This window comes from Salvelinus alpinus, chromosome 21 (assembly GCF_045679555.1).
Source record: "Salvelinus alpinus chromosome 21, SLU_Salpinus.1, whole genome shotgun sequence".
In the NCBI taxonomy this organism is placed as follows: Eukaryota; Metazoa; Chordata; class Actinopteri; order Salmoniformes; family Salmonidae; genus Salvelinus; species Salvelinus alpinus.
The window spans coordinates 48,505,394-48,533,129 of NC_092106.1; the positions used below are offsets into that span (position 1 = coordinate 48,505,394).

At 46.8% G+C, this 27,736-nt stretch overlaps 1 protein-coding gene across 6 annotated transcripts in view; it reads left to right on the forward strand.

The window, feature by feature from the left end:
- Positions 1–17,963, forward strand: part of LOC139548411 (rho guanine nucleotide exchange factor TIAM1-like) — a 219,770-nt gene extending 201,807 nt beyond the window's left edge. For all 6 annotated transcript variants that reach the window (XM_071358094.1, XM_071358091.1, XM_071358090.1 and 3 more), the window contains 11 exons: positions 1,896–1,964; positions 2,581–2,706; positions 3,631–3,739; positions 4,550–4,729; positions 5,146–5,264; positions 5,386–5,494; positions 8,012–8,070; positions 9,184–9,292; positions 14,071–14,158; positions 14,410–14,582; positions 15,864–17,963. In XM_071358094.1, the coding sequence (XP_071214195.1) occupies positions 1,896–1,964; positions 2,581–2,706; positions 3,631–3,739; positions 4,550–4,729; positions 5,146–5,264; positions 5,386–5,494; positions 8,012–8,070; positions 9,184–9,292; positions 14,071–14,158; positions 14,410–14,582; positions 15,864–16,444 (1,722 nt within the window). In that variant the 3' untranslated portion in view covers positions 16,445–17,963. The remainder of the gene's footprint in view (positions 1–1,895; positions 1,965–2,580; positions 2,707–3,630; positions 3,740–4,549; positions 4,730–5,145; positions 5,265–5,385; positions 5,495–8,011; positions 8,071–9,183; positions 9,293–14,070; positions 14,159–14,409; positions 14,583–15,863) is intronic.
- The last annotated feature ends 9,773 nt before the right edge of the window (positions 17,964–27,736 follow it).

Consider the following 27,736-nt stretch of genomic DNA (forward strand, 5'->3'; position numbering starts at 1 on the left):
TGGCAGACTGACAGACAGACATACTGACTAACCCATTCTGTACAGGACAAATGGCAGACTGACAGACAGACATACTGACTAACCCATTCTGTACAGGACACATGGCAGACTGACAGACAGACATACTGACTAACCCATTCTGTACAGGACAAATGGCAGACTGACAGACAGACATACTGACTAACCCATTCTGTACAGGACAAATGGCAGACTGACAGACAGACATACTGACTAACCCATTCTGTACAGGACACATGGCAGACTGACAGACAGACATACTGACTAACCCATTCTGTACAGGACAAATGGCAGACTGACAGACAGACATACTGACTAACCCATTCTGTACAGGACAAATGGCAGACTGACAGACAGACATACTGACTAACCCGTTCTGTACAGGACAAATGGCAGACAGACAGACATACTGACTAACCCATTCTGTACAGGACAAATGGCAGACAGACAGACAGACATACTGACTAACCCATTCTGTACAGGACAAATGGCAGACTGACAGACAGACATACTGACTAACCCATTCTGTACAGGACAAATGGCAGACTGACAGACAGACATACTGACTAACCCATTCTGTACAGGACAAATGGCAGACTGACAGACAGACATACTGACTAACCCATTCTGTACAGGACAAATGGCAGACAGACAGACAGACTTTCCTAGCCCCATTTTGTACAGGACACATGTGACTGGGCAGAGTTATATCTGGGTTACCGATCAAAGCAATACGTAGTATATTGTATAACTGGGTTATAGAATATAGCAAAGCAATACATATTACAGTATTATAAATGGGTTACAAAAAAAGCTCTGAGATATCAAAGCAAACCCACAATATAACCTCAATACATATGTAATCTGATCTAACTAGAAACAGAGATATTAATATGTAATCTGATCTAACTAGAAACAGAGATATTAATATGTAATCTGATCTAACTAGAAACAGAGATATTAATATGTAATCTGATCTAACTAGAAACAGAGATATTAATATGTAATCTGATCTAACTAGAAACAGAGATATTAATATGTAATCTGATCTAACTAGAAACAGAGATATTAATATGTAATCTGATCTAACTAGAAACAGAGATATTAATATGTAATCTGATCTAACTAGAAACAGAGATATTAATATGTAATCTGATCTAACTAGAAACAGAGATATTAATATGTAATCTGATCTAACTAGAAACAGAGGTATTAATATGTAATCTGATCTAACTAGAAACAGAGATATTAATATGTAATCTGATCTAACTAGAAACAGAGATATTAATATGTAATCTGATCTAACTAGAAACAGAGATATTAATATGTAATCTGATCTAACTAGAAACAGAGATATTAATATGTAATCTGATCTAACTAGAAACAGAGATATTAATATGTAATCTGATCTAACTAGAAACAGAGATATTAATATGTAATCTGATCTAACTAGAAACAGAGATATTAATATGTAATCTGATCTAACTAGAAACAGAGATATTAATATGTAATCTGATCTAACTAGAAACAGAGATATTAATATGTAATCTGATCTAACTAGAAACAGAGATATTACTTGACAGAGATGTCATAATACTTTAACAAACCCAGTCAGTGTGAAACCTAGAGAATAAAGAATCTATATCTTTACATGTGATTAGGAACAATATTATTTTAACAGTTGAATACCTTGGTTGTGATCAGAGATGTTAAATCTGCCATTTAAGCCAGAGTGTATTCTATTCTAATTGTCAGTGTGTGTACATATCCATTTATTTTTAAATTTTCTTTAACCTTTATTTAACTATCCCCGTGAGTGTGTGTGTCTGTTTGTGTTCAGCACCCTAATCAAGCCTGATTCACTCTTGTCTACGCAGGATCTTCATTGTCTCATCGGGAGGTATTTAACCCCACTACAGAAGGAGACCTGCCTCACTCAGGATGAGGTATGACTGACACACACACACACACACACACACACACACACACACACACACACACACACACACACACACACACACACACACACACACACACACACACACACACACAGGGAGCCATACTGTAGCTTAAATGTATCTGGTACTAAAATGTTTCTTAGAATGGCTGTTGCGTAACCGTGTGCTGTGTGTAGGAGAGGGAGGGAGGAGGAGAGAGGACGAGAGAGGACGAGAGAGAGGAGGGAGGGAGGAGGGAGAGGGAGGGAGGACGAGAGAGGGAGGGAGGGAGGACGAGAGAGAGAGGGAGGACGAGAGAGAGGGAGGATGAGAGGGACGGAGGGAGGTAGAGTAGGATGTTTAAAGAGAGAGCTGTAAGGTTGACACTGTGATGTTGATGGAACACAGATGGTTCTATTGCTTTATTAGGATCTCCTCACTTCAACACCCTCACTGTTGCAGCCCTATCTCCTATCTAGTGCACAGAAATAGTGCACTATATAGGTAGTAGGATGCCATTTTGGGATGCATACCTCTCAATGTAATTGGACCCTTGAGTTGTATGTAATTCATTCATGTATTGAGAAATAATATATTTCCCTTCTTTGCTTTTGTGCGTCTCCAGCTGGACATTCTGATTGGGAACCTGCCTGAGATGGTCGAGTTCCAGGTGGAATTCCTGAAGACTCTAGAAGACGGGACCAGATTGGTTCCAGACCTGGAGAAGCTGGAGAGAGTGGACCAGTTCAAGGTACAAAAATAACAGCCTGCCTGGAACGACAAAATAACACCCTGCCTGGAACCAAAGAACACACTGCCTCAAACGACAAAATAACACCCTGCCTCGAATGACAAAATAACATCTTGCCTCGAACGACAAAATAACACCCTGCCTCGAACGACAAAATAACAGCCTGCCTCGAATGACAAAATAACATCTTGCCTTGAACGACAAAAGAACACCCTGCCTCGAACGACAAAATAACAGCCTGCCTCGAATGACAAAATAACACCTTGCCTCGAACGACAAAATAACACCTTGCCTCGAACGACAAAATAACACCCTGCCTCGAACAAAAAAATAACAGCCTGCCTGGAACGACAAAATAACACCCTGCCTCGAACGACAAAATAACAGCCTGCCTCGAACGTCAAAATAACAGCCTGCCTGGAACGACAAAATAACACCCTGCCTCGAACGACAAAATAACAGCCTGCCTCGAACGACAAAATAACAGCCTGCCTCGAACGACAAAATAACAGCCTGCCTCGAACGACAAAATAACATCCTGCCTCGAACCAAAGAACACCCTGCCTCGAACGACAAAATAATACCCTGCCTCGAACGACAAAATAACACCCTGCCTCGAACGACAAAATAACACCCTGCCTCGAACGACAAAATAACAGCCTGCCTCGAACGACAAAATAACAGCCTGCCTCGAACGACAAAATAACACCCTGCCTCGAACGACAAAATAACAGCCTGCCTTAAATGAAAAGAGGGCTCTTTCTGGAACAACAAAATAACATGCTTCCTGAAATGAAATGCGGCTCTGCTTGGATGCAAATAACAGCCTGGTTGGAACGAGCGTCAAACCTACATCTGGCATTTTAACTGTCCGCCGCTTCCAAAAACACATTGTGTAACCACGCCTCTCTCTCCTGTCCTCAGAAAATCCTCTTCTCTCTAGGAGGGTCCTTCCTGTACTATGCAGACCGTTTTAAGATCTACAGCGCGTTCTGCGCCAGCCACACCAAAGTCCCCAAGGTGCTCGTGAAAGGTGAGTTAAACACAGTTAGTGTGTGTGTGTGTGTGTGTGTGTCCAAGGTGCTCATAAAGGGTTAATACACCTGAAGCATTCCTCCCTGATTCCACCGGGCCTCAGTGAGCTTTAAGGGGTCCCCGATATGACCTCTTCATAGCTATAGCAGGTCTGTTAGGACAGTGTTGAATGACCTCTTCATAGCTATAGCAGGTCTGTTAGGACAGTGTCGAATGACCTCTTCGAGACTGGAGGGTGGGGGCGCCGAAACAAGACCGGAGGGTGGGGGGGCCGAAACAAGACCGGAGGGTGGGGGGGGGGGGGGGGGAATAAAGACCGAGACCTTGGTTCGGTCCCCCCCTGGTCTTGGTCTTGATTCGGTCCCCCCCCCCCGGTCTTGGTCTTGATTCGGTCCCCCCCCTGGTCTTGGTCATGATTCGGTCTCCACCACTCCAGTCTTGAACACTGCTGAATATTCACCAGAAGAGATGTGTTATCCTATGACAGTACACTTTGTTAACAGATCACATCAGACTCATTCCACGGAGGCCCGAGTGTCTCCGGGGTTTTTTGCTCCTCCTTTGTACCTGATTGATGAATTAAGGAAATAACTCCCCTCACCTGATTGTCTAGGTATTAATTGAAAGGAAAAACCAGCAGACACGAGGCCCTACATGGAATGTGTTTGACACCCCTGACGCAAGAGCATGGTAGCAGCAAACAGTCGGGGGACTTCTCTATGTCGGATGTTATTTAATCATCCAGCTCCTCTGAAACATTCGGAGGTGATGTGTGAAAAACCTTCTCCTCCCCTCTCATTGCATCTAGCTAAGACCGATGCAGACTTCAAGGCGTTTCTGGAAGAGAGGAACCCTAAACAGCAACACTCCTCAACCCTGGAGTCCTACCTGATCAAACCCATCCAGAGAGTCCTGAAGTACCCACTACTACTGAGAGAGCTGTACTCACTGACTGACCCCGACAGTGAGGAACACTATCACCTGAATGGTAAGGAGGGGGGGGGGAGGGAGGGAGAGCTGTACTCACTGACTGACCCCGACAGTGAAGAACACTATCACCTGAATGGTAAGGAGGGAGGCAGGGAGGGTGGATGGATGGTTGGGTGGGTCGGTGGATGGATGGATGTTAGGAGGGTGGGTGGTTGGTTGGGTAGGTAGATGGTTGGGAGGGTGGTTGGGAGGGTGGTTGGTTGGGTAGTGGGTGGGTAATGTGTGTGTGTGTGTGTGCGTGTGTGTGCGTGTGTGCGTGTGTGCGTATCCTTATTTCATCAATGGCGAAATGGGTGTACTGCACACTACTTCTTGGCAACATTAAGATGAATACATGTAGTCATTGTGACAGTGAGTCATTTCCTCTAGTAGATCATACTAAGAGTGCTTCTCTTCTCTCTCCTTCCTGTCCAGTCGCTATGAAGGCCATGAACAAGGTGGCCAGTCACATCAATGAGATGCAGAAGATCCACGAGGAGTTTGGGTTGGTGTTTGACCAGCTCATAGCGGAGCAGAGTGGAGACAAGAAAGAGGTACGGTGTTGTTGTAAGACAGAGGTTAATCTAACATGGGTGTGTTGTTAATGTAACATGGGTGTGTTGTTAATGTAACACTGCTGTAACATTAGTGTGTTGTAACATGGTTGTGTTGTAGGTTGCTGATCTGTCGATGGGTGACTTGCTGCTCCACACCAGCGTAGCCTGGATCAACCCTCCCTCCTCCCTGGGCAAATGGAAGAAGGAACCCCAACTGGCTGCATTCAGTACGTTAAGGACAATACCTAGTGTCTGATATGGCCTACTCAGAACCATGCAGCTAATTGGGTTCTAATTCTAGAACAAGATGAATCTACTCAGAACCATGCAGCTAATGGGGTTCTAGTTCTAGAACAGGATGAATCTACTCAGAACCATGTAGCTAATGGGGTTCTAATTCTAGAACAGGATGAATCTACTCAGAACCATGTAGCTAATGGGGTTCTAATTCTAGAACAGGATGAATCTACTCAGAACCATGTAGCTAATGGGGTTCTAATTCTAGAACAGGATGAATCTACTCAGAACCATGCAGCTAATGGGGTTCTAGTTCTAGAACAGGATGAATCTACTCAGAACCATGTAGCTAATGGGGTTCTAATTCTAGAACAGGATGAATCTACTCAGAACCATGCAGCTAATGGGGTTCTAGTTCTAGAACAGGATGAATCTACTCAGAACCATGTAGCTAATGGGGTTCTAATTCTAGAACAGGATGAATCTACTCAGAACCATGTAGCTAATGGGGTTCTAATTCGAGAACAGGATGAATCTACTCAGAACCATGTAGCTAATGGGGGTCTAATTCTAGAACAGGATGAATCTACTCAGAACCATGCAGCTAATGGGGTTCTAGTTCTAGAACAGGATGAATCTACTCAGAACCATGCAGCTAATGGGGTTCTAATTCTAGAACAGGATGAATCTACTCAGAACCATGCAGCTAATGGGGTTCTAGTTCTAGAACAGGATGAATCTACTCAGAAGCATGTAGCTAATGGGGTTCTAATTCTAGAACAGGATGAATCTACTCAGAACCATGTAGCTAATGGGGTTCTAATTCTAGAACAGGATGAATCTACTCAGAACCATGTAGCTAATGGGGTTCTAGTTCTAGAACAGGATGAATCTACTCAGAACCATGTAGCTAATGGGGTTCTAATTCTAGAACAGGATGAATCTACTCAGAACCATGTAGCTAATGGGGTTCTAATTCTAGAACAGGATGAATCTACTCAGAACCATGTAGCTAATGGGGTTCTAATTCTAGAACAGGATGAATCTACTCAGAACCATGTAGCTAATGGGGTTCTAATTCTAGAACAGGATGAATCTACTCAGAACCATGCAGCTAATGGGGTTCTAATACTAGAACGGGATGAATCTACTCAGAACCATGCAGCTAATGGGGTTCTAGTTCTAGAACAGGATGAATCTACTCAGAACCATGCAGCTAATGGGGTTCTAATTCTAGAACAGGATGAATCTACTCAGAACCATGTAGCTAATGGGGTTCTAGTTCTAGAACAGGATGAATCTACTCAGAACCATGTAGCTAATGGGGTTCTAATTCGAGAACAGGATGAATCTACTCAGAACCATGTAGCTAATGGGGTTCTAATTCTAGAACAGGATGAATCTACTCAGAACCATGCAGCTAATGGGGTTCTAGTTCTAGAACAGGATGAATCTACTCAGAACCATGCAGCTAATGGGGTTCTAATTCTAGAACAGGATGAATCTACTCAGAACCATGCAGCTAATGGGGTTCTAGTTCTAGAACAGGATGAATCTACTCAGAAGCATGTAGCTAATGGGGTTCTAATTCTAGAACAGGATGAATCTACTCAGAACCATGTAGCTAATGGGGTTCTAATTCGAGAACAGGATGAATCTACTCAGAACCATGCAGCTAATGGGGTTCTAGTTCTAGAACAGGATGAATCTACTCAGAACCATGCAGCTAATGGGGTTCTAATTCTAGAACAGGATGAATCTACTCAGAACCATGCAGCTAATGGGGTTCTAGTTCTAGAACAGGATGAATCTACTCAGAACCATGTAGCTAATGGGGTTCTAATTCTAGAACAGGATGAATCTACTCAGAACCATGTAGCTAATGGGGTTCTAGAACAGGATGAATCTACTCAGAACCATGTAGCTAATGGGGTTCTAATTCTAGAACAGGATGAATCTACTCAGAACCATGTAGCTAATGGGGTTCTAATTCTAGAACAGGATGAATCTACTCAGAACCATGTAGCTAATGGGGTTCCTCTCTAGGTTTCTTCCTAGGTTTTGGCCTTTCTAGGGAGTTTTTCCTAGCCACCGTGCTTCTACACCTGCATTGCTTGCTGTTTGGGGTTTTAGGCTGGGTGTCTGTACAGCACTTCGAGATATTAGCTGATGTACGAAGGGCTATATAAAATAAACTTGATTCTAATTCTAGAACAGGATGAATCTACTTAGAACCTTCTCTAGATCACTCTTAGACTGGCTGTCTGTTACATAAGGATACATGTACCACTCTGTCTAATGACATAGACTGTGTCCCCTATTCCCTATATAGTGCACAACTTTTGACCACAGCCCATTTGGGACTGAGTGCAAGCCTGATAACTCAATGAACACATAATTATATATTATGGTAACTTGTGTATTTGAAAAGTATTACTCAAACAATGAAGTGGTTTTGAGAAATCAGTGTGAGAAGTCTTTCTGCTAACCTTTTCTTCTTCGTTCAGTCTTCAAAACAGCCGTGGTGTTTGTGTGTAAGGACGGCTCCAAGCAGAAGAAGAAAATGGTGAGTTCCGTCTCTTTTAAAGCAGCAATCAGCAGTTGAAACGATAACAAAGCGTTTCCCCACCCTTGTTTCGGTAAAAAGCAGAGGGATGGGCCTGGAGAAATGTACCACTCTGAAAATTAATAGACAGAACTATGAATGCAAGGACTGACCAACCATGATATCAAAATCTGTCTGTTGGGGGCGGGTATCTGTCTGTTGGGGAGGCGGGTATCTGTCTGTTGGGGAGGCGGGTATCTGTCTGTTGGGGGGGCGGGTATCTGTCTGTTGGGGGGGCGGGTATCTGTCTGTTGGGAGGGCGGGTATCTGTCTGTTGGGGAGGCGGGTATCTGTCTGTTGGGGAGGCGGGTATCTGTCTGTTGGGGGGGCGGGTATCTGTCTGTTGGGAGGGCGGGTATCTGTCTGTTGGGGGGGCGGGTATCTGTCTGTTGGGGAGGCGGGTATCTGTCTGTTGGGGGCGGGTATCTGTCTGTTGGGGGGCGGGTATCTGTCTGTTGGGGGGCGGGTATCTGTCTGTTGGGGGGCGGGTATCTGTCTGTTGGGGGGCGGGTATCTGTCTGTTGGGGGGCGGGTATCTGTCTGTTGGGGGGGGCGGGTATCTGTCTGTTGGGGGGGCGGGTATCTGTCTGTTGGGGGGGCGGGTATCTGTCTGTTGGGAGGGCGGGTATCTGTCTGTTGGGAGGGCGGGTATCTGTCTGTTGGGGAGGCGGGTATCTGTCTGTTGGGGGGCGGGTATCTGTCTCTTGGGGGGGCGGGTATCTGTCTCTTGGGGGGGCGGGTATCTGTCTGTTGGGGGGGCGGGTATCTGTCTGTTGGGGGGGCGGGTATCTGTCTGTTGGGAGGGCGGGTAGCTGTCTGTTGGGAGGGCACGTTTCTGTCTATTGGGGGGCGGGTAGCTGTCTGTTGGGAGGGCGGGTATCTGTCTCTTGGGGGGCGGGTATCTGTCTGTTGGGAGGGCGGGTAGCTGTCTGTTGGGAGGGCACGTTTCTGTCTATTGGGGGGCGGGTAGCTGTCTGTTGGGAGGGCGGGTATCTGTCTGTTGGGGGGCGGGTATCTGTCTGTTGGGGGGCGGGTATCTGTCTGGTATCTAAGGTCTGTCTGTGTGTCTCTCAGGGTGGCTCCCATCGAGTGTCGTCAGTCTCGTCTGAAGACAAGGACCCATTCCGCTTCCGTCACATGATCTCCACAGACACCCTCCAAGTCCGAGCCCTCAATAACCAAGGTACTGTTCAATATAGAACCCTCAATAACCAAGGTGCTGTACAGAGCCCTCAATAACCAATGTACAGTATAGAGCCCTCAATATCCAAGGTACAGTACAGTACAGAGCCCTCAATATCCAAGGTACAGTTTAATATAGAGCCCTCAATAACCAAGGTACAGTTTAATATAGAGCCCTCAATAACCAAGGTACAGTTTAATATAGAGACCTCAATAACCAAGGTACAGTTCAATATAGGGGCCTCAATAACCAATGTACAGTTTAATATATAGCCCTCAATAACCAATGTACAGTTCAACAGAGAGCCCTTAAAAACCAAGGTACAGTTCAATATAGAGCCCTCAATAACCAAGTTACTGTGCAGTTCAATATAGAGCGCTTAACAACCAAGGTGCAGTACAGTTCAATATAGAGCCCTCAATAACCAAGGTACAGTTCAATATAGAGCCCTCAATAACCAAGGTACTGTACAATATAGAGCCCTCAATAACCAAGGTACTGTACAATATAGAGCCCTCAATAACCAAGGTACAGTTCAATATGGAGCCCTCAATAACCAATTTACAGTTCAATATAGAGACCTCAATAACCAATTTACAGTTCAATATAGAGCCCTCAATAACCAATTTACAGTTCAATATAGAGCCCTCAATAACCATGGTACATTACAGTTCAATATAGAGCCTCAATATCCAAGGTACAGTACAGTTTAAAAGAACCCTCAATAACCAAGGTACAGTTCAACAGAGAGCCCTTAAAAACCAAGGTACAGTTCAATATAAAGCCCTCAATAACCAAGGTACAGTTCAATATAGAGCCCTGAATAACCAAGGTACAGTTCAATATGGAGCCCTCAATAACCAAGGTACAGTTCAATATAGAGCCCTCAATAACCAAGGTACAGTTCAATATAGAGCCCTCAATAACCAAGGTACAGTTCAATATGGAACCCTCTATAACCACGGTACCATTCAATATAGAGCCTCAATATCCAATTTACAGTTCAATATAGAGCCCTCAATAACCAAGGTACTGTACAGTTCAATATAGAGCCTCAATATCCAAGGTACATTACAGTTCAATATAGAGCCTCAATATCCAAGGTACAGTTCAATATAGAGCCCTCAATAACCAAGTTACTGTGGAGTTCAATATAGAGCCCTCAATAACCAAGGTACTGTACAGTTCAATATGGAGCCCTCAATAACCAAGGTTAAGTTCAATAGAGAACCCTCAATAACCAAGGTACAGTTCAATATAGAGCCCTCGATATCCAAGGTACTGTGCAGTTCAATATAGAGCCATCAGTAACCAAGGTACTGTACAGTTCAATATAGAGCCATCAGTAACCAAGGTACTGTACAGTTCAATATAGAACCCTCAATAACCAAGGTACTGTTTAATATAGAGGCCTCAATAACCAAGGTAAATTTCAACAGATAGCCCTTAATAACCAATTTACAGTTCAATATAGAGCCCTCAATAACCAAGGTACATTACAGTTCAATATAGAGCCCTCAATAATCAAGGTGCAGTACAGAGCCCTCAATAACCAATGTACAGTTCAATATAGAGCCCTCAATAACCAATTTACAGTTCAATATAGAGCCCTCAATAACCATGGTACATTACAGTTCAATATAGAGCCTCAATATCCAAGGTACAGTACAGTTTAAAAGAACCCTCAATAACCAAGGTACAGTTCAACAGAGAGCCCTTAAAAACCAAGGTACAGTTCAATATAAAGCCCTCAATAACCAAGGTACAGTTCAATATAGAGCCCTGAATAACCAAGGTACAGTTCAATATGGAGCCCTCAATAACCAAGGTACAGTTCAATATAGAGCCCTCAATAACCAAGGTACAGGTCAATATGGAACCCTCTATAACCACGGTACCATTCAATATAGAGCCTCAATATCCAATTTACAGTTCAATATAGAGCCCTCAATAACCAAGGTACTGTACAGTTCAATATAGAGCCTCAATATCCAAGGTACATTACAGTTCAATATAGAGCCTCAATAGCCAAGGTACAGTTCAATATAGAGCCCTCAATATCCAAGGTACTGTGCAGTTCAATATAGAGCCATCAGTAACCAAGGTACTGTACAGTTCAATATAGAGCCATCAGTAACCAAGGTACAGTTCAATATAGAGCCCTCAATAACCAAGGTATTGTTTAATATAGAGGCCTCAATAACCAAGGTAAATTTCAACAGATAGCCCTTAATAACCAATTTACAGTTCAATATAGAGCCCTCAATAACCAAGGTACATTACAGTTCAATATAGAGCCCTCAATAATCAAGGTGCAGTACAGAGCCCTCAATAACCAATGTACAGTTCAATATAGGGCCCTCAATAACCGATGTACAGTTCAACAGAGAGCCCTTAAAAACCAAGGTACAGTTCAATATAGAGCCCTCAATAACCAAGTTACTGTACAGTTCAATATAGAGCCCTCAATAACCAATGTACAGTTCAATATAGAGCCCTCAATAACCAAGGTACAGTAAAATATAGAGCCCTCAATAACCAAGGTACATTTCAACAGATAGCCCTTAATAACCAAGGTACAGTACAATATAGAGCCCTTAATAACCAAGGTACAGTTCAATATAGAGCCCTCAGTAACCAAGGTACAGTTCAATATAGAGCCCTTAATAACCAAGGTACAGTTCAATATAGAGCCCTCAGTAACCAAGGTACAGTTCAATATAGAGCCCTTAATAACCAAGGTACAGTTCAATATAGAGCCCTCAGTAACCAAGGTACTGTACAGTTCAATATAGAGCACTCAATAACCAAAAGACAGCCCTATTTGGTAAAAGACCAAGTCCATATTATGGCAAGAACAGCTCAAATAAGAAAAGAGAAATGACAGCCCATCATTACTTTAAGACATGAAGGTCAGACAATCCAGAAAACTTTGAAAGTTTATTCCAAGTGCAGTTACAAAAAGCATCATGTTCTGTGATGAAACTGGTTCTCATGAGGACCGCCACAGGAATGGAAGACCCAGAGTTACCTCTGCTGTAGAGGATAAGTTCAGTAGAGTTACCAGCCTCATAAATTGCAGTCCAAATAAATGCTTCACAGCGTTCAAGTAATAGACACATCTCAACATCAACTGTTCAGAGGAGACTGTGTGAATCAGGCCTTCATGGTCGAATTGCTGCAAAGAAACTACTACTAAAGGACACCAATAAGAAGAAGAGACTTACTTGGGCCAAGAAACACGAGCAATAGACATTAGACAGGTGGATATTTGTCCTTTGGTCTGATGAGTCCAAATTGGAGATTTTTGGTTCCAACCGCCGTGTCTTTGTGAGATGCAGAGTAGGTGAACGGATGATCTCTGCATGTGCGGTTCCCACTGTGAAGCATGGAGGAGGAGGTGTGATGGTGTGGGGGTGCTTTGCTGGTGACACTGTCGGTGATTTATTTAGAATTCAAGGCACACTTAACCAGCATGGCTACCACAGCATTCTGCAGCGATATACCATCATATCTGGTTTGCGCTTCGTCCCGCTATCATTTGTTTTTCAACAGGACAATGACCCAACACACCTCCAGGCTGTGTAAGGGCTCTTTTACCAAGAATGAGTGTGATGGAGTGCTGCATCAGATGACCTGGCCTCCACAATCCCCCGACCTCAACCCAATTGAGATGGTTTGGGATGAGTTGGACCGCAGAGTGAAGGAAAAGCTGCCAACAAGTGCTCAGCATATGTGGGAACTCCTTCAAGACTGTTGGAAAAGCATTCCAAGTGAAGCTGGTTGAGAGAATGCCAAGAGTGTGCAAACTTGTCATCAAGGCAAAGAGTGGCTATTTGAATAATCTCAAATATAAAGTATATTTTGATTTGTTTAACAATTTTTTGGTTACTACACGATTCTATATGTGTTATTTCATAGTGTTGATGTCTTCACTATTAATCTACAATGTAGAAAATAGTAAAAATAAAGAAAAACCCTTTAATGTGTAGGTGTGTCCAAACTTTTGACTGGTACTGAAAACTCTTAAAATTCAACCATTCCTGTATTGATTTAGTGATGTCCTTCTCTGTCTGAACAGACACAATTTTGTAATCTCCTTCTCTCAAATCAAATCAAAGTTTATTTGTCACGTGCGCCAAATACAACAGGTGTAGACCTTACAGTGAAATGATTACTTACAGGCTCTAACCAATAGTGCGAAAAAAAGGTGTGTGTAGGTAAGTAAAGAAATAAAACAACAGTAAAAAGACATTTGAAAATAAGAGTAGCGAGGCTACATACAGACACCAGTTAGTCAGCCTTATTGAGGTAGTATGTACATGTAGGTATGGTTAAAGTGACTATGCATATGTGATAAACAGAGAGTAGCACCAGTGTAAAAGAGGGGTTGGGGGGGACACACAATGTAAATAGTCCGGGTAGCCATTTAGTTACCTGTTCAGGAGTCTTATGGCTTGGTGGTAAAAACTGTTGAGAAGCCTTTTTGTCTTAGACTTGGCACTCCGGTACTGCTTGCCGTGCGGTAGTAGAGAGAACAGTCTATGACTGGGGTGGCTGAATAGACACAATTTTGTAATCTCCTTCTCTGTCAGAATAGACATTTGATTGTAATCTCCTTCTCTGTCAGAATAGACATTTGATTGTAATCTCCTTCTCTGTCTGAATAGACATATGATTGAGTGAGATGAAGATAATGAATGACTACAGATGAGCTGTTCTGTACGTGAGGTTATAACTAGTGTGTGTGTGTGTGTGTGTGTGTGTGTTCCGTGCAGAAGGAGAGGGCTCTGCCGTGTGTGAGATCGTCCACGTCAAGTCCGAGTCAGAAGGACGGCCGGAGAGGATATTTCACCTGTGCTGCAGGTGAGCCTCCTGATCTTATTTGACCACCTGATGTCTGTCAGTCCACCATCGATAGCTTTTAATAGTTTTTACATTTTAAACACATGAATTGTTTTCATATTTAATTAATTTATTGATGCCCAAAGCGCGCTGTAAGAGGGGAAGCTCATTGACGCTGATTAATGCTGTGGATGTTGACCTATATATGTCTCAACCATCTGAGAAATGTCTTAATTATCCAACCAATTAAAATCCACTTCTGTCTCATCCAGTTCTGTGGACAGTAAGAAGGACTTCCTGAAGACAGTCCACTCCATCCTGAGGGATAAACAACGACGTCAGCTGATGAAGACAGAGTCTCTACCTCCCAACCAGCAGTATGTCCCCTTCGGAGGAAAACGCCTCTGTGCCCTGAAAGGAGCCAGACCTGCCATGAACAGAGCAGGTAGGTGCTGTCGGGAGAGGTGTGGAGGATGGGTGCTGTCGGGAGAGGTGTGGAGGATGGGTGCTGTCGGGAGAGGTGTGGAGGATGGGTGCTGTCGGGAGAGGTGTGGAGGATGGGTGCTGTCGAGAGAGGTGTGGAGGATGGGTGCTGTCGAGAGAGGTGTGGAGGATGGGTGCTGTCGGGAGAGGTGTGGAGGATGGGTGCTGTCGGAAGAGGTGTGGAGGATGGGTGCTGTCGGGAGAGGTGTGGAGGATGGGTGCTGTCGGGAGAGGTGTGGAGGATGGGTGCTGTCGGGAGAAGTGTGGAGGATGGGTGCTGTCGGGAGAGGTGTGGAGGATGGGTGCTGTCGGGAGAGGTGTGGAGGATGGGTGCTGTCGGGAGAGGTGTGGAGGATGGGTGCTGTCGGGAGAGGTGTGGAGGATGGGTGCTGTCGGGAGAGGTGTGGAGGATGGGTGCTGTCGGGAGAGGTGTGGAGGATGGGTGCTGTCGGGAGAGGTGTGGAGGATGGGTGCTGTCGGGAGAGGTGTGGAGGATGGGTGCTGTCGGGAGAGGTGTGGAGGATGGGTGCTGTCGGGAGAGGTGTGGAGGATGGGTGCTGTCGGGAGAGGTGTGGAGGATGGGTGCTGTCGGGAGAGGTGTGGAGGATGGGTGCTGTCTGGAGAGGTGTGGAGGATGGGTGCTGTCGGGAGAGGTGTGGAGGATGGGTGCTGTCGGGAGAGGTGTGGAGGTTGGGTGCTGTCGGGAGAGGTGTGGAGGTTGGGATGGAGGGTGGCGTGAGCAGGATGATTAAAGCAGGTAAAAGCTAACATCTAGCTTATGCTGTGTTTATATTATACCTCATCTTACCTCATCTACCTCATCCCCATATTATTACTTACCTCTTGCTCTTTTGCACCCCAGTATCTCTACTTGCACATCATCATTTGCACATCTATTCACTCCAGTATTAATGCTAAATTGTAATTATTTTCGCCTCTAGGGCCTATTTATTTCCTTACCTCCCTACTCTTCTACATTTGCACACACTGTACATATATTTTTCTATTTATCTTTTATTTTGTGTTTTTAACTGTACGTTTGTTTATGTGTAACTCTGTATTGTAGTTTGTGTCGCACTGCTTTGCTTTATCTTGGCCAGGTCGCAGTTGTAAATGAGAACTTGTTCTCAACTGGCCTACCTGGTTAAAGAAAAGGTGAAATAAAAACATTGATGTTGAAGCAAGGTTATATAATCAATTCATCCCACTGAAACCATGATATGTGTCTGTCTTCCTTCTGCAGTGTCAGACCCGGCGCGGACCCTGGGCCGGAGGAAACTGGTGAGGAACCGTTTCACCATCGACACAGACATCGTCTTCGACGGCGAGCCGGACCAGGAGTCCCCTCTGTCCCCACTGTCCCCTGAAGAGCCTGAGGGACAGGGACAAAAGGAAGGACAGGGACGGGGCGAGGTGCAGACAGGGGATACAGACCGCTGGGTGGAGGAGCAGTTTGACCTGGAGCGCTACGAGGAGGAGGCGCAGGTGAAAGGAGGAGGAGACGTTAAAGAGACAGACATCCTTAGTGACGATGACGATTTCTGCCAGTCTGTCGGAGGACCCTCTGAACCTCCATCCACCGCAGACCTTGAAGGGCCTGTAGGGGCCCTGTCCTTGGGAGAAGAAGGCAAAGAGGTGGGCCCTAAACACCTCCAGCCCCAGGGAGCCATGGGGACCACTACCCCAGAGATGAGGCTCCCCCACCTGGGGAAGCAGTGTGCTCTGGTTGGGGTGAGCGTGGATGACCAGGGGTCTAGGGGGGAAGCTAAGGACATCTGGGTACGCAGGGAGGACTGTCCTCCGGACTCACCAGAACTAGACTAGAAGAGGAGAGAGAACTCTACAGACAGTAGTGTGCCTCAGACAGAGAGCTTTACATGACTCCTTTTTAGTGTACTTCTTTTGACCAGGTCCTATAGGGTATCCCATAGGCCCCCGGTAAAAAAAAAGTAGTGCACTATATAGGGAATAGGGTACATTTTGGGACACAGTTCATGGGCTTCAAGACCAGAGACGATCCAGTGAAGTCAATCAATCCCCATCCGACCACAATGCATGTGTATAGACATGTATGGTACGTCTACTGTGAGAGTTCTCCTGTGGTTGAATGTGTTGTTTTTTTTGTAGTGTACAGATAGACTGGTGAACCTCGAACTGAGAAGCCCTCCAATGGGAGCCATACTGGAATACAAGGAGAGGAGAGCGGTCTTATCCAATCAACCAATGATATAGCGACATGGAGGGCTCTTCCAATCGTGGTGACGTTAGAGGCCAAGCTGTAAGAGATTGACACTGACCGTCTGTCTAACGGTACAATCACGGACCCTGATCAATACTGTTGATTGGCATGGTTTGCACATAGGGGTAGATTCCTGGGGTTACTATAGGTTCCTGCTTATTGTTGCCACGTGGGTATTTGTTGTGAACACATGAAGCCTTGTCTGAGAGACAGAGACTTTGTATCATAGTAAAAGGCTGTATATTATTTAAATATCAAAATAATACTCGACGGTAGAGGACAGCCTAGTCTTTAAGTCGCCTGTTTTCACAGTATTTTATCTACTCAGTTTCTCGATTTACTTCCGTTGTTGTGTATATCATTTTGACCTCCTGTTTTGCAAACCGAAACCAGGCTCTATTTTATTTTTTTGTCTTAAAACTATTTTGTTCGTTCTGTGAATAACAGATGTGTGTTTTATTAACCTCATCTTCACTCTTCACTTAAGGGATTTCAATTGTCTTTTAACTTAACAAAATCCTGTTTTACTTGAATTGTCATATTATTTTTGTTATTTTTTTCTCTATATTATTATTATTATTTTTTTTACTTTCTGACCATTTTATTAACCTTTTACTGCTCTTCATGACACCCGTTCTGATTTATTACACCCTGTCACCTTTTATTATTACCTACGCTGTTGGTGCACGTCTTTGTTGTGGACAACTTGCACATACATTCATTACATTCAAGTATGTTACCGTTAATAAAAAGGAAATCTTGTTGTTTCACCATCAATAATGCATTTTCAAAACCATGTTTTTTTTAATTTATTTGTTAAGTGAATTGGTGTTGATGATATTTTTTGGGGGCCACCAAAACGGACAACCCCCCCACACACACAGAAAATAACCTTCTCAAATACATGTAAAACTTGCTGGATGCAATCAAGATGGTGAAGATGTCTACACTAGTGTCAAATGGTGAAAAGAAATCCTATAATATTACTAATAATACTTGTGAAACAACCCATTGTGCTACTAAGACTACATTTGTATTACTCTGTATGTAAATATTACAATGTGTTGATATCATATCAAATAAATTGGTTTCCTACTTACAGCATTTACAGCACTGTGCCGTTGTTTTGTGTCGTGGTTTGGTTCAACCTCAGCCTCTACTGGTATCTATAGGACTGTGCTGTTCAACCTCAGCCTCTACTGGTATCTATAGGACTGTGCTGTTCAACCTCAGCCTCTACTGGTATCTATAGGACTGTGCTGTTCAACCTCAGCCTCTACTGGTATCTATAGGACTGTGCTGTTCAACCTCAGCCTCTACTGGTATCTATAGGACTGTACTGTTCAACCTCAGCCTCTACTGGTATCTATAGGACTGTGCTGTTCAACCTCAGCCTCTACTGGTATCTATAGGACTGTACTGTTCAACCTCAGCCAATACTGGTATCTATAGGACTGTGCTGTTCAACCTCAGCCTCTACTGGTATCTATAGGACTGTGCTGTTCAACCTCAGCCTCTACTGGTATCTATAGGACTGTGCTGTTCAACCTCAGCCTATACTGGTATCTATAGGACTGTGCTGTTCAACCTCAGCCTCTACTGGTATCTATAGGACTGTACTGTTCAACCTCAGCCTCTACTGGTATCTATAGGACTGTGCTGTTTAACCTCAGCCTCTACTGGTATCTATAGGACTGTGCTGTTCAACCCCAGCCTCTACTGGTATCTATAGGACTGTGCTGTTCAACCTCAGCCTCTACTGGTATCTATAGGACTGTACTGTTCAACCTCAGCCTCTACTGGTATCTATAGGACTGTGCTGTTCAACCTCAGCCTCTACTGGTATCTATAGGACTGTACTGTTCAACCTCGGCCTCTACTGGTATCTATAGGACTGTACTGTTCAACCTCAGCCTCTACTGGTATCTATAGGACTGTACTGTTCAACCTCAGCCTCTACTGGTATCTATAGGACTGTGAAAGGTCGTAGAGAACCGTTTTGTCAAGAGACAGAGCGACATTTTGGTACAATATGCCCAGACCAGAGGGACAGAGGGGAGGAAGGGAGGGACAGGGGGGAGGAAGGGAGGGACAGGGGGGAGGAAGGGAGGGACAGGGGGAAGGAAGGGAGGGACAGAGGGGAGGAAGGGAGGGACAGGGGGAAGGAAGGGAGGGACAGAGGGGAGGAAGGGAGGGACAGAGGGGAGGAAGGGAGGGACAGAGGGGAGGAAGGGAGGGACAGAGGGGAGGAAGGGAGGGACAGAGGGGAGGAAGGGAGGGACAGAGGGGAGGGACAGGGGGAAGGAAGGAAGGGAGGGACAGGGGGGAGGGAGGGACAGGGGCGAGGGACAGGGGGGGAGGGACAGAGGGGAGGGACAGGGGGAAGGAAGGGAGGGACAGGGGCAAGGAAGGGAGGGACAGGGGCAAGGAAGGGAGGGACAGGGGGAAGGAAGGGAGGGACAGGGGCGAGGGACAGGGGCGAGGGACAGAGGGGAGGAAGGGAGGGACAGGGGCGAGGGACAGGGGGGAGGAAGGGAGGGACGGGGGGAAGGATGGGAGGGGGAGGAAGGGAGGGACGGGGGGAAGGATGGGAGGGGGAGGAAGGGACGGGGGAGGAAGGGAGGGAGAGACAGGGGGGAAGGAAGGGAGAGACAGGGGGGAAGGAAGGAAGGGAGGGACAGGGGGGAGGAAGGGAGGGAGGGACAGGGGCGAGGGACAGAGGAGAGGGACAGAGGAGGAAGGGAGGGACAGGGGCGAGGGACAGGGGGGGAGGGACAGGGGCGAGGGACAGAGGGGAGGGACAGGGGGAAGGAAGGGAGGGACAGGGGCAAGGAAGGGAGGGACAGGGGGGAAGGAAGGGAGGGACAGGGGCGAGGGACAGGGGCGAGGGACAGGGGTGAGGGACAGAGGAGAGGGACAGAGGGGAGGAAGGGAGGGACAGGGGCGAGGGACAGGGGGGAGGAAGGGAGGGACAGGGGGAAGGATGGGAGGGGGAGGAAGGGAGGGACGGGGGGAAGGATGGAAGGGGAAGGAAGGGACGGGGGAGGAAGGGAGGGACAGGTGCGAGGGACAGAGGGGAGGGACAGGGGGGAAGGAAGGGAGAGACAGGGGGGAAGGAAGGGAGAGACAGGGGGGAGGAAGGGAGGGACAGGGGGGGAGGGGAGCAGGGGGAAGGAAGGGAGGGACAGGGGCGAGGGACAGAGGGGAGGGACGGGGAAGGAAGGGGGGAGGAAGAGGGACAGGGGGAAGGAAGGGAGGGACAGGGGGGAGGAAGGGAGGGACAGGGGGGAGGAAGGGAGGGACAGGGGGGAGGAAGGAAGGGAGGGACAGGGGGAAGGAAGAGGGGCAGGGGGGAGGAAGGGAGGGACAGGGGGGAGGAAGAGGGGCAGGGGGAAGGAAGGGGGGGACAGGGGCGAGGAAGAAAGGCAGACGGGAGGAGAGCAGGGAGGTATAGGTGTATTTGCTTGGCCCTTGTCATGAGAACAAGGAGCAGCCGTGGTTTCCCCTCCCTGATCCCATCCCTCCCTGTCAGTCTGCTCTGGTCTGTAACCACTAACAGGACACAACAGGGCTGTCTGGCTGTAGATATACAGGTGTTTTTCTAGGACACGAACATGTCATTAACCCAACCTATCCCATGTCCTTCCCTCCCATAGTTGTGTTCTTGTGAAGACAAGGTTCCATCCCTAATGGCATCCTATTCTCTGAGTCTATATAGTGCACAACTTTTGTGTGTACTTTAATAGGGAATAGGCTGCCATTAGGAACACAGCTCTTATCTTGGCAGAGGAGTGAGTCTGCTGGAGATGTTGTCTCTGACAGTCACCCTGGCTGACCAGCATCAGCACCCTGTCACTCACACACACACACACACACACACACACACACACACACACACACACACACACACACACACACACACATATAAACACAACCTGTCACTCACTCACACACACACACACACACACACACACACACACACACACACACACACACACACACACACACACACATAAACACAACCTGTCACTCACTTAACACACATAAACACAACCTGTCACTCACTTAACACACCCAACTAAACACGGCTGATCAGTGGCTTGATGGAGTCTGTAACCATCTCTCCTGATCTCTGGAACAGGGGTAATTGACAGTGACAGGGTGGGTGTGTGTGTTCCACAGAGCCTGTATGTCCACACACAGTGCAGTGGAAGAGACGAGAGAGCAGAGGGGGGAACACGAGGCTCCATTACTGCAGCGCTACATTCTAAAGTGTTGTTGTTGGCCTGGGCTGCAGCTGGAGTCACCGTGACGACACCCTGTTTACGGGTCAGTCCCTCCTGCTGATGGAATCCCTCAGAGCCTGAGTGGAGAGCGAGACCTGGAGGAACGGGCTTTAATAATGAGAGGTGACTGGAGGAGACGAGAGGGAGAGACCATCTGAATCTGGAAGACTGTCATTTATGTTGGTCATGTTCCAAATGTGACCCACTTTAAAATGTGTAGCTATAGTCCTTTGAATGAATTATTTTGTGTCGTTTCTGTGTTTTCGTGTAGGATGTGGAGAGAATGGGAGGATGTGTGGGGAATGGGATGATGTGGAGAGAATGGGAGGATGTGTGGGGAATGGGATGATGTGGAGAGAATGGGAGGATGTGTGGGGGAATGGGATGATGTGGGGGGAATGGGAGGATGTGTGGGGAATGGGATGATGTGGAGAGAATGGGAGGATGTGTGGGGAATGGGATGATGTGGAGAGAATGGGAGGATGTGTGGGGAATGGGATGATGTGTGGGGAATGGGATGATGTGGAGAGAATGGGAGGATGTGTGGGGAATGGGATGATGTGGAGAGAATGGGATGATGTGTGGGGAATGGGATGATGTGGAGAGAATGGGAGGATGTGTGGGGAATGGGATGATGTGTGGGGAATGGGATGATGTGGAGAGAATGGGAGGATGTGTGGGGAATGGGATGATGTGTGGGGAATGGGATGATGTGGAGAGAATGGGAGGATGTGTGGGGAATGGGATGATGTGGAGAGAATGGGAGGATGTGTGGGGAATGGGATGATGTGGAGAGAATGGGAGGATGTGTGGGGAATGGGATGATGTGGAGAGAATGGGAGGATGTGTGGGGAATGGGATGATGTGGAGAGAATGGGAGGATGTGTGGGGAATGGGATGATGATGGAGAGAATGGGATGATGTGGAGAGAATGGGAGGATGTGTGGGGAATGGGATGATGTGGAGAGAATGGGAGGATGTGTGGGGAATGGGATGATGTGGAGAGAATGGGAGGATGTGTGGGGAATGGGATGATGTGGAGAGAATGGGAGGATGTGTGGGGAATGGGATGATGTGGAGAGAATGGGAGGATGTGTGGGGAATGGGATGATGTGGAGAGAATGGGAGGATGTGTGGGGAATGGGATGATGTGGAGAGAATGGGAGGATGTGTGGGGAATGGGATGATGTGGAGAGAATGGGATGATGTGTGGGGAATGGGATGATGTGGAGAGAATGGGAGGATGTGTGGGGAATGGGATGATGTGGAGAGAATGGGAGGATGTGTGGGGAATGGGATGATGTGGAGAGAATGGGAGGATGTGTGGGGAATGGGATGATGTGGAAGGAATGGGAGGATGTGGGAGGATGTGGAAGGAATGGGAGGATGTGGAGGGAATGGGAAGTTGTGTGGGGAATGGGAAGATGTGTGGGGAATTGGAAGATGTGGAGGGAATGGGAGGATGTGTGGGGAATGGGAAGATGTGGAGGGAATGGGAGGATGTGTGGGGAATGGGATGATGTGGAGAGAATGGGAGGATGTGTGGGGAATGGGATGATGTGGAGAGAATGGGAGGATGTGTGGGGAATGGGAAGATGTGTGGGGAATGGGAAGATGTGGAGGGAATGGGAGGATGTGGAGGGAATGGGAGGATGTGTGGGGAATGGGAAGATGTGGAGGGAATGGGAGGATATGGAGGGAATGGGAGGATGTGGAGGGAATGGGAGGATGTGGAAGGAATGGGAGGATGTGGGAAGATGTGGAGGGAATGGGAGGATGTGGAGGGAATGGGAGGATGTGGAGGGAATGGGAAGATGTGGGAGGATGTGGAAGATGTGGAGGGAATGGGAGGATGTGGGAGGATGTGGAAGGAATGGGAGGATGTGGAGGGAATGGGAGGATGTGTGGGGAATGGGAAGATGTGGAGGGAATGGGAGGATGTGGAGGAAATGGGGGGATGTGGAGGGAATGGGAAGATGTGGGAGGATGTGGAAGGAATGGGAGGATGTGGAAGGAATGGGAGGATGTGGGAGGATGTGGAGGGAATGGGAAGATATGTGGGGAATGGGAAGATGTGGAAGGAATGGGAGGATGTGGAGGGAATGGGAAGATGTGGAGGGAGGGAAGATGTGGGAGGAATGGGAGGATGTGGAGGGAATGGGAAGATGTGGAAGGAATGGGAGGATGTGGAGGGAATGGGAGGATGTGGAGGGAATGGGAAGATGTGGAAGGAATGGGAGGATGTGGAGGGAATGGGAAGATGTGGAAGGAATGGGAGGATGTGGAGGGAATGGGAAGATATGGGAGGATGTGGAGGGAATGGGAAGATGTGGAAGGAATGGGAAGATGTGGAAGGAATGGGAGGATGTGGAGGGAATGGGAAGATGTGGAGGGAGGGAAGATGTGGAAGGAATGGGAGGATGTGGAGGGAATGGGAAGATGTGGAAGGAATGGGAGGATGTGGAGGGAATGGGAGGATGTGGAGGGAATGGGAAGATGTGGAAGGAATGGGAGGATGTGGAGGGAATGGGAAGATGTGGAAGGAATGGGAGGATGTGGAGGGAATGGGAAGATATGGGAGGATGTGGAGGGAATGGGAAGATGTGGAAGGAATGGGAAGATGTGGAGGGGGCTACTATAAAAGATTATGGAGGGAGGGGGCAGGAGGGAGATGCTGGGGAGGAGAGAAGAGAGAGGGAAACTAGGTTTAAACAATCAAATGTTTATTTTTTTTACCGTTATTTTACCAGGTAAGTTGACTGAGAACACGTTCTCATTTGCAGCAACGACCTGGGGAATAGTTACAGGGGAGAGGAGGGGGATGAATGAGCCAATTGTAAACTGGGGATTATTAGGTGACCATGATGGTTTGAGGGCCAGATTGGGAATTTAGCCAGGACACCGGGGTTAACACCCCTACTCTTACGATAAGTGCCATGGGATCTTTAATGACCTCAGAGAGTCAGGACACCCGTTTAACGTCCCATCCGAAAGACGGCACCCTACACAGGGCAGTGTCCCCAATCACTGCCCTGGGGCATTGGGATATTTTTTTAGACCAGAGGAAAGAGTGCCTCCTACTGGCCCTCCAACACCACTTCCAGCAGCATCTGGTCTCCCATCCAGGGACTGACCAGGACCAACCCTGCTTAGCTTCAGAAGCAAGCCAACAGTGGTATGCAGGGTGGTATGCTGCTGGCATGAATGATGCTGGCATTGATGAAAATACACTCCAGGAGTTATGTTTAGATGATTATTAACTTAGTCTCTGCTGCCATACTGCAAGCTGTACCGATGCATCAAGTCTTAGTCTCTGCTGCCATACTGCAAGCTGTACCGATGCATCAAGTCTGACACCAACAGGCCACACGGACTATTTCATTTGACCTTGACCCTCTCTCTGACCCAGTCTGTAATATCTACATGTTTCAAGCAGATCACCATAGTTCCCTGTGCCTAAGAACGCCAAGGTAACCTGTCTAAATGATTATCGCCCTGTAGCATTCACATCTGTAGCCATGAAATGCTTTTAAAGGCTGGTCATGGCTCACATCAACCCAATCATCCCAGAAACCCTGGACCCACTCCAGATCACATACCACCCCGACAGATCCACAGATGACGCACTCTCTATTGCACTCCACACTTCCATTTCCCACCTGGACAAAAGGAACACCTACGTGAGAATGCTGTTCATTGACTACAGTTCAGTGTTCTTAACCACAGAGCCCAGAACCACAGAACCACAGAGTTCTTAACCACAGAGGGCACTACAACGCCTCTTCCCCCTCAGGAGGCTGAAAAGATTTGGCATAGGCTCTCAGAGCCTTAAAAAGTTCTACAGCTGCACCATCGAGAGCATCTTGACTGGCTGCATCACTGCTTGGTATGGCAACTGCTCAGCATTCAACCGCAAGGCGCTACAGAGGCCAGGGTAGTGTGTACATCCCAGTATATCACTGGGGCCGAACTCCCTGCCATCCAGGACCTCTATACCCGGCGGTGTCAGAGGAAGGCCCTAAAAATTGTCAAAGACACCAGCCACCCAAGTCAAGGACTGTTCTCTCTGCTATCGCACTGCACGTGGTACTGGAGTGCCAAGTCTGTGACCAAAAGGCACTCCCAACCCATAAGACTGCTGAACAGTTCATCACATGGCCACCCGGACTATTTACATTGACCTCCTTTATTAATGATTTATTTACCTTAATTGTTTAGCACTGGCTTTATGCACTGGACTTTTCCCTTCCCACATGTACATCCTGTATTACCTCAACTACCTGGTACCCCTGCACGTTGACTCTGTACTGGTACTCCCTGCACGTTGACTCAGTACTGGTACTCCCTGCACGTTGACTCAGTACTGGTACTCCCTGCACGTTGACTCAGTACTGGTACTCCCTGCACGTTGACTCAGTACTGGTACTCCCTGCACGTTGACTCAGTACTGGTACTCCCTGCACGTTGACTCAGTACTGGTACTCCCTGCACGTTGACTCTGTACTGGTACTCCCTGCACGTTGACTCAGTACTGGTACTCCCTGCACGTTGACTCTGTACTGGTACTCCCTGCACGTTGACTCAGTACTGGTACTCCCTGTATATAGGCTCGGTACTGGTACTCCCTGTATATAGGCTCGGTACTGGTACTCCCTGTATATAGGCTCGGTACTGGTACTTCCTGTATATAGGCTCAGTAGTGGTACTTCCTGTATATAGGCTCAGTAGTGGTACTTCCTGTATATAGGCTCGGTACTGGTACTTCCTGTATATTGGCTCGTTTTTGTTTTTATCGTGTTACTATTTCCTTTTTCATATATTTGTCTTACTTTTTAACTTTGCACTGTTGGGAATGGGCTCGTAAGTAAGCATTTCACTGTAAATTCTACACCTGTTGTATTCGGCCCATGTGACCAATAAAATCTACCTCTATCACTCCAGTATCCCTATACATACAGTATCTACCTCTATCACTCCAGTATCCCTATACATACAGTATCTACCTCTATCATCCAGTATCCCTATACATACAGTATCTACCTCCATCACTCCAGTATATACCTCTATCATCCAGTATCCCTATACATACAGTATCTACCTCCATCACTCCAGTATCCCTATACACTGCACATTGTAAATATGGTATTGGAACTGACCCTGTATTTAGCTTCTTACTTTCTCCTGTTATTCATATTTCTTTTTTTTGTGTGTTTTTATTCTACCTTATGAGACAAAGTTCATGTCTCATGTGTGTACAACATTTGGCATTTGGTTCCACAAATAACTTATAATACCATACACAAACAGCAGGTGGTGCTCAAAGCGTCCAGTTTCAGGGCTGTGTCTGTCAAAACGTCTATACACCTGAAATCTCTTGTACATTATTTGATCTTAGACTTAGTACCTAACTAATTTCTGCTCTGATATAATCCTGGTTCATGTTAATCTCTCCAGCCACCCAAGCCATGGACTATTCTCTCTGCTTTCGTACGGCAGGCGGTACCGGTACCATCAAGTCTGACAACAACAGGCTCTTGAACAACTTATTTACTTACTTCTTGTGTTGTTCATATTTCTTCTTATTTCTCATGTGTTTTTCTAGTAATAGATTGTTATTGATTATCACTTTGTTGGGTTTTGAGTTTTGCAAGAAAGGCATTAAATCTTTAAACTAATCCTTTTGCCCTTTCCCACCTGGACAAAAGGAACACCTATGTGAGAATGCTGTTCATTGACTGCAGCTCAGCACTCAACACCATAGTGCCCTCCAAGCTCATCACTAAGCTAAGGACCCTGGGACTAAATACCTCCCTCTGCAACTGGATCCTGGACTTCCTGACGGGGCCACCACCAGGTGGTAAAGGTAGGTAACAACACATCTGCCACGCTGATCCTCAACACGGGGGCCCCTCAGGGGTGCGTGCTCAGTCCCCTCCTGTACTCTCTTTTCACCCATGACTGCATGGCCAGGCACGACTCCAACACCATTATTAAGTTTAAAAGGAGGGCCTGAGCACGCCCCCATTCTCATCGACGGGCCTGTAGTGGAGCAGGTTGAGAGCTTCAAGTTCCTTGATGTCCACATCGCCAACAAACTAACATGGTCCAAGCACACCAAGACAGTCGTGAAGAGGGCACGACAAAACCTATTCCCCCTCAGGAGACTGAAAAGATTTGGCATGGGTCCTCAGATCCTCAAAACGTTCTACAGCTGCACAATCGAGAGCATCCTGACTGGCTGCATCACCGCCTGGTATGGCAGCTCCTCAGCCTCCAACTGCAAGGCACTGCAGAGGGTAGTGTGTACGGCCCAGTACATAGCTGGGGCCAAGCTTCCTGCCATCCAGGACCTCTATACCAGGCGGTGTCAGAAGAAGGCCCTTAAAAATTGTCAAAGACTTCAGCCACCCTAGTCATAGACTGTTCTCTATGCTACCGCATGGCAAGCGGTACCGGTGTGCCAAGTCTTGGTCCAAAAGGCTTCTAAACAGCTTCTACCCCCAAGCCATAAGACTGCTGAACGTCTAGTCAAATGGCTACCCGGACAATTTGCATTTCGCTGTAAGGTCTACCTACACCTGTTGTATTCGG